The sequence below is a fragment of the Protomyctophum bolini genome (genome assembly GCF_963924005.1).
Source record: "Protomyctophum bolini genome assembly, chromosome: 8".
Classification (NCBI taxonomy): Eukaryota; Metazoa; Chordata; class Actinopteri; order Myctophiformes; family Myctophidae; genus Protomyctophum; species Protomyctophum bolini.
Window position 1 is genome coordinate 23,612,289 of NC_137869.1, and position 20,135 is coordinate 23,632,423.

General features: G+C 42.4%; 1 protein-coding gene across 5 annotated transcripts; it reads right to left on the reverse strand.

Annotated features, from left to right (window-relative positions):
- Window positions 1-417: 417 nt before the first annotated feature.
- Window positions 418-13,693, reverse strand: LOC308320415 (profilin-2-like). 5 transcript variants are annotated; one of them, XR_013964528.1, is made up of 4 exons: window positions 13,226-13,688; window positions 8,585-8,777; window positions 1,428-3,096; window positions 418-1,205 (listed from the first exon to the last, which is right to left on the reverse strand). XR_013964528.1 is itself a non-coding variant. In XM_080770799.1 (3 exons), the coding sequence occupies exons 1-3, from the start codon at window positions 13,352-13,354 to the stop codon at window positions 2,999-3,001; spliced, it is 420 nt and encodes a 139-aa protein (XP_080626925.1). In that variant the 5' UTR covers window positions 13,355-13,688; the 3' UTR covers window positions 418-2,998. The 5 variants fall into 5 exon arrangements, 2 of the variants coding, with proteins under 2 accessions (XP_080626925.1, XP_080626926.1); XR_013964529.1 differs by having other exon boundaries at window positions 418-1,334; XR_013964530.1 differs by having other exon boundaries at window positions 418-1,377.
- Window positions 13,694-20,135: the final 6,442 nt, after the last annotated feature.

Genomic DNA, 20,135 nt, shown 5'->3' on the forward strand with positions numbered 1-20,135 from the left:
AATGATATTATATTTGGCTGTGGACCCCCATCTGACAATTCAAACACTTTCAAGATTTTTCAATAATGTTCAAAAGTATAGCAGATGCTGCTATTGTTTTAGAACCAATGTTCAAAATCACAGGAGTCTTCTGATAAACATGTTGAGATATATATGGAAGAAACGTTTATTTTTCAGGAAATTAAGAAAAAACCCATCCAGCTCAAGTGGAGGTTTCTGTCGAGGCGCTTTTTAATACTTTTCATTGTTTAAATATTTTTTAAATCAACACACCGTAAAGGGTGTTCAATAGCACTGATTTATGGAACCAAAAACATTGCTAAACAACGGGTGGATGTAGGAGGTTTTTGTCGAGGCGCTTTTCAATACTTTCCACTGGTTCAATATATATAGAGGGCACACACACACGCCACAAAGTCTGGTTGGAATAAATTTATTTGATCTGTCTGTAAACAAGGTGATAAATCAATTAATGGCATTTCTTGGTTTTATGCAAATGAACTCAGATGCGTTAAAGAGACTGTATCCCAGATGTAAGAAAAATAAAGAGGTGATGGTGGGGGGGGGGGGGGATGAACAGAAATAAGCAAAAATGAAAAGAAAAGAAAAACAGGATCGTTTTAATGTGTACACACATCCCACAAGGCCTATAACATGGGAGCTGTTGACTGTGATGTCCCTTAAGAGGAAGGGGGGGGGGGGTGCCAATGAAATGACTCCTTTAGTGTTGGACAGCGGGCAAAAAAAAAACATCCATCCATCTCACAATGAACAGCGAGATTTCTCTCTACGTTTATGGCACGAGGATACACACAGGATTTTTTTGTTTTTGTTTTTTTGTAGTGATTCAACGTGACAACCAGCGAGTGTCCTTCATTATTATTCCAACCAATCCCATCTCCCGTTGTAGTGTAGTGTTTGTTTTCTATACTTTTCGATGCTGCTCAAGTTCTTCTTTTTTTCTTTACGATTTAAACACGCAAAAAGTACCGAGCTGCTGCTGTTGATGACTAGAAGAGTTAACAAGGCAATTTTATTCCACAGTTTTGTTTTTGTCACAGAGCATGTTTTTTTGTTTTTTGTTTTTTACAAATGCAGTAATCAGTTGTTTTTTTGCTTAACAACAAAAACAAAACAAAGAAACGCAAACACGGTTGACGTAAGACTGCAGATGACCTTCATAGACAGACCCTGTCCTATAGGACCTGGTAATAATGACCTTCATAGACAGACCCTGTCCTATAAGACCTGGTAATAATGACCTTCATAGACAGACCCTGTCCTATAGGACCTGGTAATAATGACCTTCATAGACAGACCCTGTCCTATAGGACCTGGTAATAATGACCTTCATAGACAGACCCTGTCCTATAAGACCTGATAATAATAGACTGCAGATGACCTTGACAGACCCTGTCCTATAGGACCTGATAATAGTTAGCTTATAGCTGTCACATACACGTGATTTCTCTGCTTAGTGTTTTACCTTCATCTGGAGGAAAAATAATAATTACAATGAGGCCAGAGGTGCGACTAAAATTGGTCCTATAAAAATAAAAAGGAGAAAAAACAAAATTGAACTGGACACACTCCAGTTGGGAGTTGCTGGGATATCTACCGTCCAACAAAACAAATGGCAGCCTTTTAAAAAAATAAAACAGAAAAACAGAAAATATATTACAGGAGCTGGCAAACAATAGTTTTAAGTGCCTGAGAGCCATTGTTGTTGTTGATGATGGAATGTCCGTGGGAGAGGGGGGGGTGGTTAGTTCATGAGGGGGGTCTCGTGTAAGCCGGAGAGGTCGAGAGGTCATGATGGCGTAGAGGGGCCGGGCGGGCGTCATCGGGACGAGACTCTGCCTTGCATCGTAACGACGATGGCGGCGGCGGCGGCTGCGATGTTGATGATGATGTCAGCTCTTTGTGTGTCATTCGCCGATCAATAAGCCAAACTTGATCCGAGCGCAGCAGCCCCACCCCCACAGATTCTTTACTACTCAGTATAAAATAGTGTTGGGTTGGTTGAAGAGGAGAGGTGGGGGGGAGTTAAAAAGGAACTTTAGTAAGAGAGGAGAGTAGTGGTTGATTAATGATATGAGGAGGGAGCGACCATCGGCCTCCTCCTCCTCCTTGGTACTTATCAAGTGTTAACCTACTATATGAGCAAACAGGATGAGAAGCGATGGGGGGAAGAGAGAGAGAGAGAACAGACTGCTTTGGCAGTAGCTACAGGGGAGTGTGGGCAGGGATGGATGGGGGTTAGAAGGGACAACAGTATGCTCTAAGATATGCATGCGGTCTCCCCTCCCGGACATGCTCTAGTAAAAAGGAAGACAATTATGATCTTGGTTTTCTTTTTACCGCTCAAGTGCTCCAAAAAAAAGGCAATTGGCTGCTCATAATAAGAGGGAGATTCGACTACCAGGCAGCAGCATTATAATAATAATAATAATAATAGTAATGAAAAACAAACTAATAATCTCAACCCACAACTTCCAATTATTATTTAAAAAAAAAAGGTTCCTTCATATTTAATTTCTTAAACATTTAGCATTTCGTCACTGAGCGTTTTTCTTCTTCTCTTTTTGGCCAGAATGGGCGGCTGGTCTTTCTTGGTAAATATAAGACTCATGATGTTCCCGTTTAAACAACATCTTCTTAGCCATGGTGCAATAATAATAATAACAGTGCTAGAATAACAGGGAATAAGAGAGTACACACAGCGTGAATGCATCAAGATGTCTTCTTTAAGAAATGAGAGAGAGAGAGAGAGAGAGAGAGAGAGAGAGAGAGGAAGGAGGAGAAAGGGAGGAGAGGAGGGGCGGATGACAAAAAAATAGAATACAGGGAAACCAAAATGAGGTGGGGGGAGGGAGGGAGGGGGTAAAAGAAGGAAAAAGTAAACTACCGACTACAGAAGTTGGAAGTAGCGTGAAAATGCAACGAGGTGGTAAAAGGGGGGGGGGGGGGGGTGAGCTGGGTGGGTAGAGAGACTTCTTTAGTATCCAGATCTCCTCAGGTAGTCAGCCATGCTAAACGCTTTCTTGTTGAGCTGTCCTCCATGGATACCTTCCTTCCCCATGACTACAACCATTACTGGAGCGCAAACACACACACACACACACGCACGCACGCACGCACGCACACACACACACACACACACAAAGGACAAACAAAAAAAAACAACAGAAATGAACAGACATATGATGGTATTGACGGACTGACTGACTGACTGACTGACTGACGGTCGGTCTCTGGACAACAAGTAAAATAAAGCTTGTTGTTGTTGTTGGTTTTGTTGTAAGATGTGGGGCTACAATTAGTTGACAACAGAGGCCTGGGCCTATAGTAGGAGTCTTTGCTTAATAACTATCCCAGGACTTTAATTCAAAGGGACTTTTGTTTTAAAAAGGGTCAGGTAAGGGTGGCGGGGGGGTTCTTTACAGCATGTGTTTTTTATTTTTTTTATTTTTTTTATTCATTTTGTATTTTTTTATTTTCTTTTTTGTATTTTCTTTTTGTCTTCGTCCTCTCTCCCTCGACCGCACCGCCACACAACATAGGCTACAGGTGAAGACTAAACTTTAGAACCCTGAATCCCTTAAGTATTTTGCCATCGAGAATGCCTTCTTATTCAATCCGCCTCCGTGGACCCCTTCTTTGCCCAATACAAAGACCAAGACTGAAAGAAAAGGAGACAGAAAAAAATGACATTTAGAGGAGGAAAAGGTTGTGAAGTTAAAGGAGATCAAACAGGTGAAAAGGAAAAGCTGTTAACAACACGTCCAAACAAAAATAAACACAAGCAGGTGGAGAGACAGGTGGGTAGGTAGGTAGGTAGGTAGGTAGGTAGGTAGGTAGGTAGCTAGCTAGGTAGGTAGGTAGGTAGGTAGGTAGGTAAGTAGGTAGGTACGTCAGGGAGGAAGTCACGGTGAAGCCTAAGCATTCATTTTCTTATCAGGGCTGCTAGCCTTATTGGTTATGGTGAGGCCTTTGTATCATTTGGAGCATTTAGCTCCCTCATCTTATAACACAAGCTTCAGTAAAGCTTCCAATGCATGTCTTTTCAGAGTTGATACACTCCATTTGAACTAAGATGTATAACTTTTGTGTTGAGAGTATCTCGCTACTTTAGGGCAGAAACCTCTATTTTTTTGTCCTACTACACTAGTCACACAAAGCAAGTAGCAGATCTACAAGCGTTTGAGCTTGGCGGTCAGCTACTTTTGATGCTTTTGAATTTGAATCCTGAAAATAAACAGTTTTTTTCCACGCGACAGAGACGATATTGGAAACGCGCTTCATTTGCCAATTTGCGGACTTCCACTTGGGCCTTGGCTTGCACAGCGTCACACTTCAACCAAAGCATGCAGCGTCAAGGATCAGGTGTTTTCAGAGAGAAACCTCTAAATATGTCACACAGGCGCCATCGTCGCCTTCGTTGGCATTGGAAATTGGAACGTTATGAATAGAAATGACAATTCCATTTGCCGTTTAGGATTCGTAATAAATAAATAAAAAGGTGCACAGGGCAGATATGACAAATAACTGAAATATACGAAGAAATTACTGGCATTTTTATATTTTTTTATACTTTAGCTGATCTACAAGTTTACAATGCATTGTAAGCTTGTAGATCAGCTAAAGTATAAAAATATATAAAAATGCATCATTGGCTATCAGTGTGATCTACAAGCTCGCAACACGGCATGTTGGGAACTTGTAGACTCGCTATTATCTGCAATGGGGGAAAGAAGGAGAGAGCCTAGCCTACTGGTACAGACCCCTCTGGAACTCCGTGAACTAAGTGTTATACTGTAGGTCAGTGATACTCAACCTCAGGCCCGCGGGCCACATCAGGCCCGCGGGACCATTATGACTGGCCCACCAATGAAAATCTAAAAAAAAGAAGAAAAATAAATCTGGAAAATGAAATAAAAATAAATAAATCTGAATGAAGTTATCTTTAATTACATTATTATAAGTAATACTATTAGAGTTGTAGCCTACTATTACTCGAACGAAAATAAAAGCTTGGGGGGGGGGGGGGGGAGATGCAATGCAAATGAAAGACATATACTGTGTATCCCTATTCCCTGACATAATTTTATAGCTAAACGGACAGAATTCTATTTTATTTGAATGATGAAACCCAGCTGCCATTAATAGTTGGAAATGGAAATGGAAATTGCGGAAATGGAAATTGCGGAAATTGCGGAAATTACGAAAATTGTAATTGCGGAAATTGCGGAAATGGTGGAAATGGAAATTGCGGAAATGCGGAAATGGAAATTGCGGATATGGTAATTGCGGAAATTGCGGAAATGGTGGAAATGGAAATTGCGGAAATTGCGGAAATGGAAATTGAGGAAATTGCGGAAATGGAAATTGCGGAAATGGAAATTGCGGAAATTGCGGAAATGGTAATTGCGGAAATTGCTCTTCACTTATAGCTATCTATTTTCAGGTAGATTGTTTTATTTTACTCAGTCAGCCATATCACTACTCATTTTTTTTCATGAAAAAGGTCATAGCTGGGTAATCTATTTTCAGGCAAATTGTGTTTATTGTATTTTATTTTACTCAGCCATAACAATTTATTTTCTGTTAACCAACTTGCTGGCTGGCAGGCAGGCAGACAGCTACTCATAGACAGGCAGACAGACAGACAGCTACTCATGGAGAATTGGACAGGCAGGCAGTCAGACAGCTACTCATAGACAGGCAGACAGACAGCTACTCATGGAGAATTGGACAGGCAGGCAGACAGCTACTCATGGACAATTGGACAGGCAGGAAGGCAGACAGCTACTCATAGACAGACAGACAGCTACTCATGGACAATTGGACAGGCAGGAAGGCAGACAGCTACTCATAGACAGACAGACAGCTACTCATAGACAATTGGGCAGGCAGGCAGACAGCTACTCATAGACAGACAGACAGCTACTCATGGACAATTGGACAGGCAGGAAGGCAGACAGCTACTCATAGACAGGCAGACAGACAGCTACTCATGGACAATTAGGCAGGCAGGCAGACAGCTACTCATAGACAGGCAGACAGACAGCTACTCATGGACAATTAGGCAGGCAGGCAGACAGCTACTCAGACAGGCAGACAGACAGCTACTCATGGACAATTGGACAGGCAGGCAGGCAGACAGACAGACAGCTACTCATAGACAGGCAGGCAGACAGCTACTCATAGACAGGCAGACAGTAAGACAGCTACTCATTGACAGACAGACAAATAACTACTCATGGACAGACAGACAGACAGACAGACAGACAGGCAGGCAAAGAGCTACTCATGTTATGTTATTATGTTATTATAACAGCTACTCATGTTATGTGCAATAATTTGTGCAGTTATGGAAACAGCTCTTTGTGTTTATGCAAGAAAATGTAACACATTTATTTATTTACATATTGTGTGCATGCACATTGTACTTTGATACATTTTGCGAAAATAAAGCAATTGAAAGAGAGAAGTTATCAAGTATCATTAATGTCGTAATTTTATCTACTGGCCCCTGGCCCCTTGCCATTTTTGTAATGTGGCCCACAGGTAAATCTATTTGAGTATCCCTGCTGTAGGTTGTAAATGGTTAATAAGCACGAGGAAATGTGACTTTACCAGCGTGGCTGTTATATCCTCACTGTCGGGTGGAAACCTCTTATTTACATACCGTATTCTAACTTTTTGTTTTCTCGTAACTCCATACTTTACTTGGCGTCGCACAAAAAGCATCAAAAGTAGCATATCTGCAAAGTTTAAACGCTGCTTGAACCGGCTCTTTTTTAGCTTGTATATCTTCAACTTTAGCTGTTTTTGGATTTGAACGGTTTTGGACAAATGAGGTTTCCGCAATGTTTAAATGCACCGACCACTTTCACTTGTCTACCATTTTACACGGTCGATGTTCAGAATGGAACAAGACATCTAAATAATTGTCTGCTGACCTCTCGAAATTGGATGGCAATAGAGATGCCCTAAACCAGCAACAATGAGGTGTACGGCTGTGCAGATGTTCATGCCCCAACCATGTTTCCACTACCGTTCAAGTTTACCTAGCTGTAATTAACTCCAACGGGGTAGAATGAATAAAGGGGTCAAGCCCTCGTCCTGTGCTTGTTACAAACATGATAGGCTACACCGTACGCCAGCAGCTGAGAGGGATAGGAAAGTGAATGCTTCTACTCACTACGATCTTCCATCAATTATGCAAGCACCACATACAGCAGCATGCCTGTGATACCTCTCCTCAATACATGTGAGAAAGTTTGAAAGGTGGCACCGTGGTTAAGTAAAATGTAATACTCTAGGGGGGAGGGGGGAGGGGAGTGATGTAAGTTGGGAGGGAAAGAGTTTGGTGTGAGGGTAAGAAGGGTACATTAAGTAGGAGGAAGGTGGGGGATACAGTACATGCAGTTCAGGGGCTCAGGGAATTCCGGTCAGAACATGGAGAGATCCGGGTTAGTGGTGGGGGAAACGGAGACCCTGCCACTGTCACAGACAGTCTGACCTGGACACAGTGCTCTCTGCTAGGTGCAGGGTGCTGTTGTCGGGGGCCCACTTTAGAGGCAACATGAAAACGGACACAACTCGCAGGCAATTTAGTCATTTACAAATTGGACTTGAAACTTCAGTCAGTGTGTTAAGTGCTGTTTTAAAATGTGTTTTTTTGTATATATAATTTATTTTCTTACCCTGGTTGTAGGTCCGCACTGAAACAACTGAACTACAAGGACACTTAAATAGTGTGTAAGCCTACCATCGTAATTTGTAAGCATGTGCTATCATAATACAATTCATAAAACACTAAGGCCCTATGAAGAACAGTGGTTTAAAATGTAGGACTGAAACTGGCACAGATGGGGGGGGGGGATCATAATTATGATTTATTTTGATTTGTTACATTGCTGGGAAGACATCGACATCTGAGAGAGGATAATCTGAAGACTTGGTCAAATATATCACGCTCGTGCGAAAGGAAGCAGCATTACAGTTTAACTCTCAATGTTTATCATTTAAATATTAGGGGCTGTGAGCAGCCATTGGACAAGCGCGCCTGCGTGGAGCAGCTAGGGCCTATGGGGGGGGGGGGGGGGGAGGGGTTTGGTGTCTTGCTCAAGGACATTTCGACCACGGTGCCGGGATGAGCACGGATTGAGCCTTTCCGATTCCCAGGCATCCGTTCTACCTCATGAGGCACGGCTGCCCCAAAGGTTAAGGGGAGAGAAGGGATGTATTGAGAGGAATAATGTATAACCCTCACAAATCTTCATCTGAATCCGTCCTGCAGTTACACCTGCCCGATTTTAAAAGCATTAACGAAACAAGCATGTGTAGCTGCTGTCGTGGTTTTTTCCCCTTACAATAACATACAAATTACATTTTGACTGCGACAACTAACACGTGTCATATATTGAGGAAAGGTGCATTCTATGATCTTTTATCTATACAAGCATGCACACATTGCACAGTTGAAGCTCCAAATTGAAATCATACAAATCTAAATGGCACTATCGTCGTCATCAAAAAAACCGCACCGGTTAGCCCGCAGACACCGCCGCTTTACCTTTGTTGGCTTTGCCTACGGAAACGTTGTATGTTGGCTCTCCTCCTTGACTCTTTGTCCTGATGTCCATCGTCCAGTCGGTGTCGATATTGAGGCTGTCCCTGATGACCGAGCATTTCTTTTGGCCTAAAGTCATTCCGCTGCAGAAGAACGCCTCTCGATCTTTTCCCACTAAGGTGTCAATTTCTTCACTCTGGGGCAGGAAAGGGAAACAACGGTTCAGATGTTAGGTTATGTGCAGGCACAGGCAGATACGGGCATCAAAGTTGAGCAAGCCAGACGCGAGCCCACGGCCCCACGCAGCACATCCGGGCATTTCCGGCCGTTCCTTTGATATCTTCCGGAGCTTTAAGCAGCTGATGGGCAGTGCGCCGTCAAAGTTCTGGTTTTCCAGACGTGTTCTTTGACTATTTGTTGAAATATGGACAGAAGGAAGAATGTACTACTCACCATGAAAACATACTATTGCACGTGCAATATAAAATATAAATTTTATCCATATTATAGCCTACACAGCAATATGAATTATGAAAACATTAGTGCACCACCTTGACAGATATGAACACATCATTACATCATTATGAATAGCATTAACCACATAAACCCCCGCTATGCCTATTCTGGGGGAATAAGCGAAAAGATAGCCGGTCTACAAGCTCACAACGCCTCGCAGACAACGTTGTGAACTTGTAGATTGGTTATTTTCATGTGCCTCGTTCTCAGGTATTATTTCACAATTTGGACAGTGTTTGACCATGTTTTATTGTATAGTTTGTTACTTTTGACACCGTAATGGTCTTATTTGCATTTTAGTGGTATTTAAAAGTCCTTAAATTGTCACTTTAGAAATGTGCAGATGTACACTGTATGCTGGTTTGTTTACGGTTTCTTTTTTTTTATAGATTTTTTGGGTGTTTTTTGCCTTTATTGATAGGGTACAGTAATTTAATTAGACTATGCAAGAAAGGGGGAGAGAGATGGGAAGTGACACGCGGCAAAGGCCGTTGGGCTCGGGAGTCGAACCTAGGCTTGGCAGCCTAGGTGCCCAGATGGTTGAGCTAACTGCCCGGGCTAATGGTTTGTTCACTGTTGAGTGAGAAAACAATGTTGCACATTAATCTAATCACCTGTGGACCTCCAAAATCAGGGTCCCGACCCACAGGTTCAGAACCACTGTGGTCTGTGATCTGTGGCTACTATTTTGCACCATTTCAAGACCCCAACAGGAATTTAAAAACTGCGTATAGAATCTCAAAGATGTCTGGTCACCCGCCAATGTGAAGAGAGTGGTGTAGGCAAATCTACTAGTAGGTACAGTTAAATATAGCTGCCATGCGGCTGGTGTTCATTTACTAACTAGACAATATGTAGTCTCTGTACATGGGAGGCTGTTTAGGGAAACAAGGATTCTCAAACTATTTGGGCTTATAGCCTCTGGTTATATAGGATATGTGGCCTGTGGGAGTCAAATTGGGCCTCTGACTGCTTTGGCAATGGCCCAGCCCCAGACTGAGCAGCAGACATTTCCTTATCAGTCAAAGTGAAGCAATATTTGCACTTTCACTGACCCATGGGGTATACAGTATACAGAGTGAGTCTTGCCATACAAGACAAACAGGCCAACACAGACTATCTTGATAAATGGCACAGCTGTTCTCTCTGTCAGGGCATTAAAATGCTATTATGGTTGAAAATGCAGTTTTCAACAACACCTTATGCTGCAAAAAATGTGATCTAATCAGCATTGCCGTTTGTGTTCCTATAGTTTCTCACACCTCTGATTAACACCATGCACATTTTTTGTTGGTGTCTAGAGAGAGTATATCTCTGCTGCTTATAGTGCCTACCGGTAACCACCGTTGCAACACTCAAACACTGTATAAATATAGCATTTTACTGTTATTTGACTTTCTTCTATTATGGGCCAGATATCAAGAACTATTAGGTCTGCATCACGTAACAGGGAATGTTGTAACATTCTACAGACTTGCAAACAAAACAAAGTGCTAAAGAAGCAGTTTGATCCAGACAACCTAAAAATAGCACTGAATAAATCACCTATTTTGTGCATTGTATGCAACATTTCCCACATGCCTCTCTCTCTATGGTGATACGATACTGTGTGATGATTCGACAAGCAAAGCTAGCTAGCAGGGCTGTGGGAGAACAAAAGGCGTAGCCCTGCATGAGAAGAAGTGCAGAGTCATACAGCAAAAGCAAAAGCCCCGTCCCTCTTTTTTCCTTCCGGGAAAAAGCGGAAAAATCGGAAGGAATTCTGCCTGAGACTGAGAGCCGAGCTCGCATTATAGGTTAGGTTAGCTGTGCGTCGGTCGGTGTCGCGCTGCCTGCACCCGAAAATAGCCGATTCACAAGCTCACTCACAGCACGTCGCTCCAGCGACGCGCTGTGAGCTTGTAGAGCGGCTATTTTCGGTGCCAAGCATGATAAATCGGAGTCCTTTAAACATGGTGCTAGCTAGCTAATGTAACCAGCACAGCACTGTTCTCAGGCGCACACAGTGACACAGAAATTATATACACACATTTAGATTTTAGACCAGAGCTTACATATAAATAATCTATGGTTTTGTAGAATAAGACAGTATACCATCCACTGGTCACGGGGTGAAGAGAAATCACTAGTATGACGGGCGTTTGTTGCTTATAATTGCTTAAAATAACGGCTATAATATTGACAACGCTATTTTAGGCCTACAACATTGAATTGAAAAACACCACTGTCCAGCTTTTCATTTTTGTTTTACAACAAATGTTTGTTTGTTTTGTTTAGTTTTTCTGGCTATAACTATAGTTCTGTAACTTCTGTTGAACAGATAATATAGGCCTATAGCCTACTTTATATCCACAAAAATCACCTATTTTGACGACACATCATAGTAAGTATGTGTACCACAGTGTAGACTATAGTCTGTAGACTTTGTGTTAAGTTTGTTTACATGACCGTTATAACCAACAAATGGAGGGTTTTCTGGAATGACGGGCTATAAAGTTGTCTTGATAAAACACAATGCATGCAACACAATTTATTTCATACACGTGGTTGTGTATCAACACGGCACATTGTCCAACACTTTAATATATAAAGTTGGTGTTTGTTCACTGCAAACAGACAGATGAGGCGTGTGAGCCGCTCACATCTTCTCCATTTAGCGAGTAGCGACGCGTCAGTAAAAGAAGAAACCTCGTATCTCCGCATTTCAACTTTTTATGTTTTTATTGTCCTACTTCATCATCATTCAAGAGTGTAAACACAACATTTGTGCACATGTCGCATTGCGACGCGCTGTGAGCTTGTAGAGCTGCTATGTTCGTTATTTTAACATATTTGTTTGAAATAATAATAATAATAATAAAAATAAAAGGGAACTGTTTTGACATAGCAGGTTTCCAGCCGACAACAAGCTAGCAGCGAAATCAAATGAATCAGGGAGAAAAGGGGGAGGCGCCATCTTGGAAAAGTTAAGGGGCGGCAGCAGTGGCCCCGGTCCGGCGGATTCACTAACACCAACTACGGAAACAGCGTAAAAGGCAACCGTGTGTCGCGCGCGCACACACAAGCGACAACAGGGATGGTCCGTTAGCAGAGCTCTACGCAAACGTCTTAAATTAGGCAGCTAGCGTAGCTAATGATTTTCAATCTGGATGACCGGCATGATTTGAGCGTCAGAGCTAACGGTGTACTGTACTCTAATATGTTACCTAATCAACTCCCCTTACCTCAGCAGTCAGCACACTGTCTATACCCGACAGTTTAACGCATTTTAACGAACAGTGAAATAATAACCGGTGTTTATTTTATTTTTTGATCATCTCAATCTACAACAGCGTTATATGCCACAGAGAGCTGTCTGGATGCTGTTCTGTTGGAGACATGTTGTGATTTACACTTAGAATGCCAGGCTAACATTGCTACTAGGTAGCGTGGGGGGGAGGGGGGCTATGAAGGTAGTTATATTCTTTAAAGACAAACGAATTGTATAAAAACAGCAGCAACTATGACAACATTACTAAAGCATGGATATATGGTGCTGCATGTTCTGCACGAAAAGGTGTGTCAATGCATCTGTGTGCGTGTGTGTGTGTGTGTGTGTGTGTGTGTACAGGTGTTGTATCGATATGTTCCCCGTTCAGATTTGTTCCCCATGATCATGTATCATCCGTTTTCAGTTACCGTTAATAACCGTATAGCTATAACATAATATAGGCAAACTGGTTAAACGGTTGCTGCTGAGTTTACCTTAAAATAAATATATAAGGGAAATCTATTATTCGCATTGTTTTCCCTCCTCTCATATCCGTTAGCTAGGCTGATTGTCCTTATTTAACAATAACATTCCCATTCCTTCACACCAGGTGAATATAGCGTGTAGTTCCATTCCGTGATTTGGTTTATAACGGCCGGGGTGGTAACAAATCTCTGCACAACAACACCGGATACCATGTGTACCGCACGGCCGAGTCGAGCCGCCTATAAGGGGGTCTGGGCTGCCCCATTCAACAGCACCAAGGCCCTGCTGCTGCTGCTGGCTGGGCTGCTGCAGGGTAGCGCAGATGATCCGCATCCCTCTCTCCTCTCCACCATAACATCCCAGCAGATAGTCGGACATGATAAAACACTAACCGTTATGTTGACAAAGGTACCGCCGGGAAACGATGCCCAGACGTATTTGGCGTCCGCGTACCCAACAATGGCCGCGTCCTGGCAGCTGCCATCAGCCATCAGGGTGTCCACGTAGGTTTGCCAGGACATTATTTTCTCGTGAATGTGTGAATTAGTTCAAAAGGGGGGGGGGGGTTCCGAGGAGCAGGAAGAAGAGGAAGAAAGAAGAAAAAAGAAGAAAAAAAGGCCTTGATCGTCAGGGATTTAAGTCACACAGGCGTCGGCGGAGCGGTGAAGAGAGTCCGTTTTGTTGATCGTTGTTTTAATTGTATTGTGTGTGTCGGATGGATCGGGTTGAAAGGCCTCCAGCAGATCCCCGGCTCTACCGTCACAGAGCTCTGGGCAGGCAGCAGCAGAGAGAAGAGGAGCCCCTGCAATCGGCCAGCGCTTGGGTGTTGTCTTCGTCGGATCACTCCGCGCGTCGTCGCCGCCGCCGCGCACTATAAATACGGGTCGTTGTTCGGTCCCCCTCCCGATGCCCTGTCCTCAGCAACCACACGCATAATGTGCGTCAGTGTTGCCATGTCTGCTTGTTAGGAGCGAATTTGGGCTTATTTTCTTCTGTAAAGTTTCTTGTAAATATTGGTAGTTGCGGGTTGCTGTTTTTTTCGGGCTTGTTTGAGTTGTTTCTAAATTGTAGTTGCCTTTTTAGACTTGTTTCCTAATCTCGTTTAAACCAGTGATCCTCACATTTTCATGTGAAGGACCCCCAGATCAGATGATTGTACCGGTATTTGTCGTGCAAGGAAGGACCCTACATCCTACATCTAAAAAATATGTTGCGCCAGGGTCCAGGCCGGGACCCCCATACCAAATTTTGTAATTATGTTACATATTTGTCACTTTTTTCCAAGATTGTTTTAAAAATAGCAGATCTACAATCTATTTTCAAATAACCTGGTCCTCGTGACATTTATTGATTGAAATATTTATTAACAGTTTGTAGAATTACAGTACATTTCAAGCACAAACTCAATACAATGGACGACCCAATTAAGCATTACACTTGTTTGCAAGAGGGTCCACCATGTTCAATTCATCAACAGACTGTTGACTCACGTGACGTCAACGAAGGAAAAGAGGGCACTGCCGCACTGTTTTTCTTTTGTTTTGCCAATGGGTTTCCAGATTGAACCTGCTCATGTAGCCTAGTCCAGAGTCCAGACCTTTTTTACAGTCTATGGTCCAGACCCTTCTTTCGGGCTCGTTTTGTACACCTTGGCTGCTTATTTCCCTCACACTCACACAATATGGCAACACTGGTATGCCGTGTGTGCGCGGCGGATGGAGAAAATCAGCTGTTAGATCTAAACGTGTGATACAGTGCCTTAGAGAGAGTGTCTGGTTTTTAAAGTGAACTTCTCTAGAGGGCTTTTGTCTGTTCTGTTCTGTGCGATGTTTAACTTTAATACTTTTGCCATGCGGCCATTTCATTTCTAATCATGTTCTCTTTTCTTGGATGAGGGATATATAGCTGTTCCAGTGATGCCAGGCTAACATTGCTACTAGGTAGCGTGGGGGGGAGGGGGGCTATGAAGGTAGTTATATTCTTTAAAGACAAACGAATTGTATAAAAACAGCAGCAACTATGACAACATTACTAAAGCATGGATATATGGTGCTGCATGTTCTGCACGAAAAGGTGTGTCAATGCATCTGTGTGCGTGTGCGTGTGTGTGTGTGTGTGTGTGTACAGGTGTTGTATCGATATGTTCCCCGTTCAGATTTGTTCCCCATGATCGTATCATCCGTTTTCAGTTACCGTTAATAACCGTATAGCTATAACATAATATAGTGATGTTGTGGCAAACTGGTTAAACGGTTGCTGCTGAGTTTACCTTAAAATAAATATATAAGGGAAATCTATTATTCGCATTGTTTTCCCTCCTCTCATATCCGTTAGCTAGGCTGATTGTCCTTATTTAACAATAACATTCCCATTCCTTCACACCAGGTGAATATAGCGTGTAGTTCCATTCTGTGGGGGATATATAGCTGTTCCAGTGACCCCCCCCCCTCCCCACCTTTCTTCCTAACGGAGCACATGGGCCTGAGTAGAACATTTTGGGAAAACAAGGAATTTGTCAACCAACAAAAAAATCCATTCCAGCTTACCAGCAGAAGTTGCACTTGCACATAATGGCCTATATGTTCTTTTTTTATGACGTATAGGAAATGTAATGTATTTGTAGGTACCTATATTGCACAGTTAAATGAAACCGCTGCCCATAGGCCCTAGAGTCTATATCAATCTTGTTGCTCTCAAAGCAATCTGAGAACCCATTAAGGAAAAACAGCGCCCTCGTTTCGTTTGAATTGTGAGTCAACAGTGCGTCTCGAGAGACTAATCTCAGAGTGATGCTTGTGCAGACACATTGCATCTATCGACAGATGTCTAGGAACCGTCTTTCTCAGATGTTGACAAAACCCATTAGTGTGTGTGTGCTGAATTTCCTTTCTGATTAACTGACTGATGACAACAGCAACAACTTGAGTGTGTGTGTGTGTGTGTGTGTGTGTGTGTGTGTGTGTGTGTGTGTTTGTGTGCGTGCATGCGTGCGTGCGTTTCTTCCCTTTGCACACTCACTATCACACTCTGTATTGTGATAGTGAGTGAACGCACGCACGCAACTGTGGGAACCAACACATGGGCATCGAGAGGACGTCCCACACCTGCTACCTACGTGGACGTACTAAAGAAAGATGCTGGTGCAGAAAGCACAAATAGCTGGCCAGATGTATGGAGAACCGAGATGACTGGAGACGTCGATGGAGGGCTCGTCTGAGGACGACGTAGAGAGATTGTCAAATAACACCATAGGTGAGGACATTCTTATTTTCACCATTAAAGCCCGTTTACAGGTGTTGCCGACCAAGTTCAACTTGGCAACCTGGTACCCATCAGCACATGACCCACACTGCATCTTACATCCAGTACCACATGACAAAGAAACAGTCACACACATCTTAAATGGTTGCCACTTAAGGACTGTACATTACCAGACATGACCGTCTGGTGGACCTGGTCTCAGACAAGATCAGAGGAGACAGGACAACAAGAATGTATATATAAACACAGCACTGTAAAACTATAATGGTTTGATCACAGTGAATGTCAATTCACTACAATATATTCCAAATAACCCAGATATTGTGTTCATTAATGAACTTAGAAAAACTGTCACTATCTTTGAAATTGGCTGCCTGTTTGATTTGTATAAATTATGGACACTTGTTTTTACATCCAAACTTATGAAATATCAGCCTTTGGTGGAACGTATCATGGCCTTGGGATATAATTGTCAACTCATTGTCCTTGTATTTGCAAGTCTGGGCCATGTCCATAAACTTGTGTTCAAGGGTCTGCAATTGGGTGATTGTAAAAGATAAATGCAAAAAAGTTGGCTAAATAGCCTACTGTCTCAGCTATGGGCAGCCTATCTATCTGGAGAAGGCGATGTTTCATGTAGGTCAGGGGTGGGCAACTTTGACGATGGAGAGGGCCACTATATTTCCACAGCTTGTAGATCAGCTATTTTTGCTATTATTTGAATTTAAAACCTGAATTAATTCTTGCTATTTTTGAATTGGAATCCTGAAAAGTACAAGTTTTATTTAATTCCAAATGCCTTTAATTATAGTTATGTTTAACTGAACTAAATACAAATACCGGTACATTGGACATAAAAAAGACGATAACATTTTAATAATACTCATTAAACTACTACTACTTATCAGTATTCTGGTATTAACCCGAGGGCCGCATTAAATGAAGGTGAGGGCTGCATGTGGCCCCCGGGCCGCCAGTTGCCCATGTATGATGAAGGTCTATCCTTAGGTGGCTTAAAGGGGGAAAAAAGCATCCTGTCTAGTAGTGTCATGTATTAGTAGGCTATGTCATCAATGTGCTAGCTTTTTTCCTCTGTGTGTTAAGCATGTGCAGCATCTGGTTGAACCATATAATGTAACCTTCTTCTGATCAGTGTTTGGATCTATTGTAGGCCTATTGTGTGTGCGTGCGTGAGTGTGCAATATTGTGACGCCCTGCCCCCTCTGCCTCACTGTAGGCTAGCCGGCAGCCTCTGTGATGGCAGAGTGGAGCAGGCCGTCAGGCCAATTGTGCTCACCTGAGGTGGGCGGAGCTTAGGGCAGTATATAGCGAGCTCTCCTGGCTGAGCTCAGTCTCTCTCTGTCCTCCCTGCAAGCAGGTCTGAGGTCTGAGGACCGAAACGTTTGCTTTTTAATTGCACCATGAGCACAGAGCACCATGAGCACAGAGCATGATAAAATAAAATAAAAATATTTTTCTAAGTCTCAGTCTAAGGAGTTTTACTTATTTTTCTATACGGTGAGCGAGTCTTTTCCTGTCAAAGTTTCCCTTAGGATGGGTTCATGACAGAGGACACATTCAAGGTGTGCAAATGACCGTGGCAAATTAACGAAACAAAGAACGCTTGACCTTGACGCATAGCGCAGTATGATAGTTTGCACTTTGCATGTGGAGAGTAACTAAGTACATTTGCTGTACTGTATACTTAAGTACACTTTGGAGGTATTCCAATACTTTTCCTTTTTCTCCACTACATTTTTGTGAAACCTAATATAGTTAATAGTTACGATTTGGATTATTATTACAAAACATACATTACCCACTTCAACCCTATATACTGTACTTTTAGGCCATTTGAAAACTTTAAATGGGACATTCTGCATAATTAGTACATTTACTTTTGGTACTTAAATGTACATTTTGATGCCAATACGTTTGTACTTTTACTCATTACTCAGTACATTTTGAATTCTGGACTTTAACTTGTAACAGAGTATTTCTATATTGCAGTATTGATACTTTTACTTAAGTAAAACATGTGAGTCTAGTATACTTTTTCCACCACTGATAGTTTGTCATTCAACCTGTCCTGCCTGCCTGCTATATGGGTGAACCGTTCATAAGTCAGGCCTGCTATCACTGTATTCCTCTTCATATATCATTCACATCTCAATGTTGTGGCATACTTATCTCTCCTTATCTTCAGTGTGTGCTATCGGAAATGAATTAGCCTCACATAAAACTCATGTTGCATGTGATGTGTGTGTGGCGTTCAGTTTATATATCCACAGAAGCAGAGAGTTTTCTTGAAACCCTCGTGTCATTTGACAGCTTTATTGGTTTTTCTAGAATGTTACACTGATGCATAACGGAATTCTAAGTTATCTCTCTCTCTCTCTCTCTCTCTCTCTCTCTCTCTCTCTCGCTGTGCAGTAAAAGTGCTGAAAAACGTTACTCATTGACCAGCCTGAAGAATTGAGTGGGACACAAACCGCGTCAATCTAGCTGGCCACAACCCTGTCCTATAGGCTACTCCCATTGGACACGGCCAGTTCCCATGGCTACCTCTTGTTTTGTATTTGTGTTATGACAAAACAGTACCACTTAGAGCCAAACCACTCAGCATTGTGAGTCATGTAAAAAGAGCCAACACACTAATTATTAATTTTATTTTTTAATATAGAAATTAACCACTAACATCCTTAAAGATGGAGTGATTTTTGTACTTTTTATGTATAATCATACCTGATGATCATGTTTTAGGGTGGTCAAAATGACTCCAATGGTACTCCATCTTTAATGGCGAGCATGCTCTGCCATGCTATCGCCTCCTACAAGGTTAAACATGCAGATCATGGTGTCCTATAGCTTCGCTGGATGCCCAGAGAATCAAGTGTACCCCAAACAAATTGCCATTTAAAAAAATCCCATCACGAAAATCCTGAAATGAAAAATGCAGGTTTTTATGTGATTGTATGCGGGGAAATTGCTGTGTGTGTGTGTGTGTGTGTGTGTGTGTGTGTGCACGGGCCCCCATGGTATCATATTATTCAATATTTTATACAATTAAAAAAATGCAGCTTGGGTGCAAACCATGCACCCATGTCTCATACTTCATCTCTCCATTTTGACCTTGACCTTTTACCAGTTTGAACAAAAATAGATTCATATCTTCGGCGTGCCGGTGCACACTGACCATTAATTCCCTCCACGTTCCATGAAAATCCGTCCAGATGTTCTTAATTTTATCCTGACCTGCCCAACAACCAAATATACAACATATAGTAACCATGAAATAAAATGAATACGGTATAGTAGTGTATTTCCTACCAGATCTGTGAGGTTAACATGACACTGTGCTCTCTAGCAGAGAGCAGAACACCGTTCCACCCACATTCCACTGAAATGAAACCACCACTAGAAGACTTTAATTAAAAACCTTTCTCCTGAATATTCCCCAGACCCTAACCCAAACCACATTATATCACTGACTCCGTGAGGCCAGTGGAGGTGGAGATTGTGTGTGTGTGTGTGTGTGTGTGTGTGTGTGTGTGTGTGTGTGTGTGTGTGTGTGTGTGTGTGCGCGCGCGGCACCGTGTATATGTTCGTGTGCGTGCGTGCGTGTGGCACCGTGTGCGTGTGCGTGTGCGTGCATGGCTGCGTGCGTGCCCTTAAACTCTCTCACCTGATCCTGGCTTTTTTCTTGAAATCTTTAATTGAATATCCATCTATATGGAAAAACGAATTAACAGTAAAGTGACAATTCGATTAAAATGTGGCCATAAATGTGCTGTAAATACAAACATAAAGCCTAGGTGTGGACAGTACAGCCGTGCATTAACTTGAACACTGTACTCAAGCTTACTCTTTTGAATATTAGTATACCTTACTTGATTATTGTTTTGTTTTAGTATCAGCTGTTGATACTCAATTTATTTTTACTTACGTACAGTACACAAGTGTACTTACTCTGTGGCATGTCCACCAATGCAAGTTTGGATAATTTGACCATGCGCAGGCTGATAATTCTCACCTGTCTGA

Excerpts from the sequence above, each read along its gene's own strand:
- LOC308320415 (XM_080770799.1), bottom strand. The coding sequence starts at position 13,354 with ATGTCCTGGCAAACCTACGTGGACACCCTGATGGCTGATGGCAGCTGC. Across the intron at positions 8,778-13,225 it reads GTACCTTTGTCAACATAACG|AGTGAAGAAATTGACACCTT; the intron begins GTTAGTGTTTTA and ends TTCCTGCCCCAG. Across the intron at positions 3,097-8,584 it reads CGTAGGCAAAGCCAACAAAG|TAATGGTTGTAGTCATGGGG; the intron begins GTAAAGCGGCGG and ends TTTGCGCTCCAG.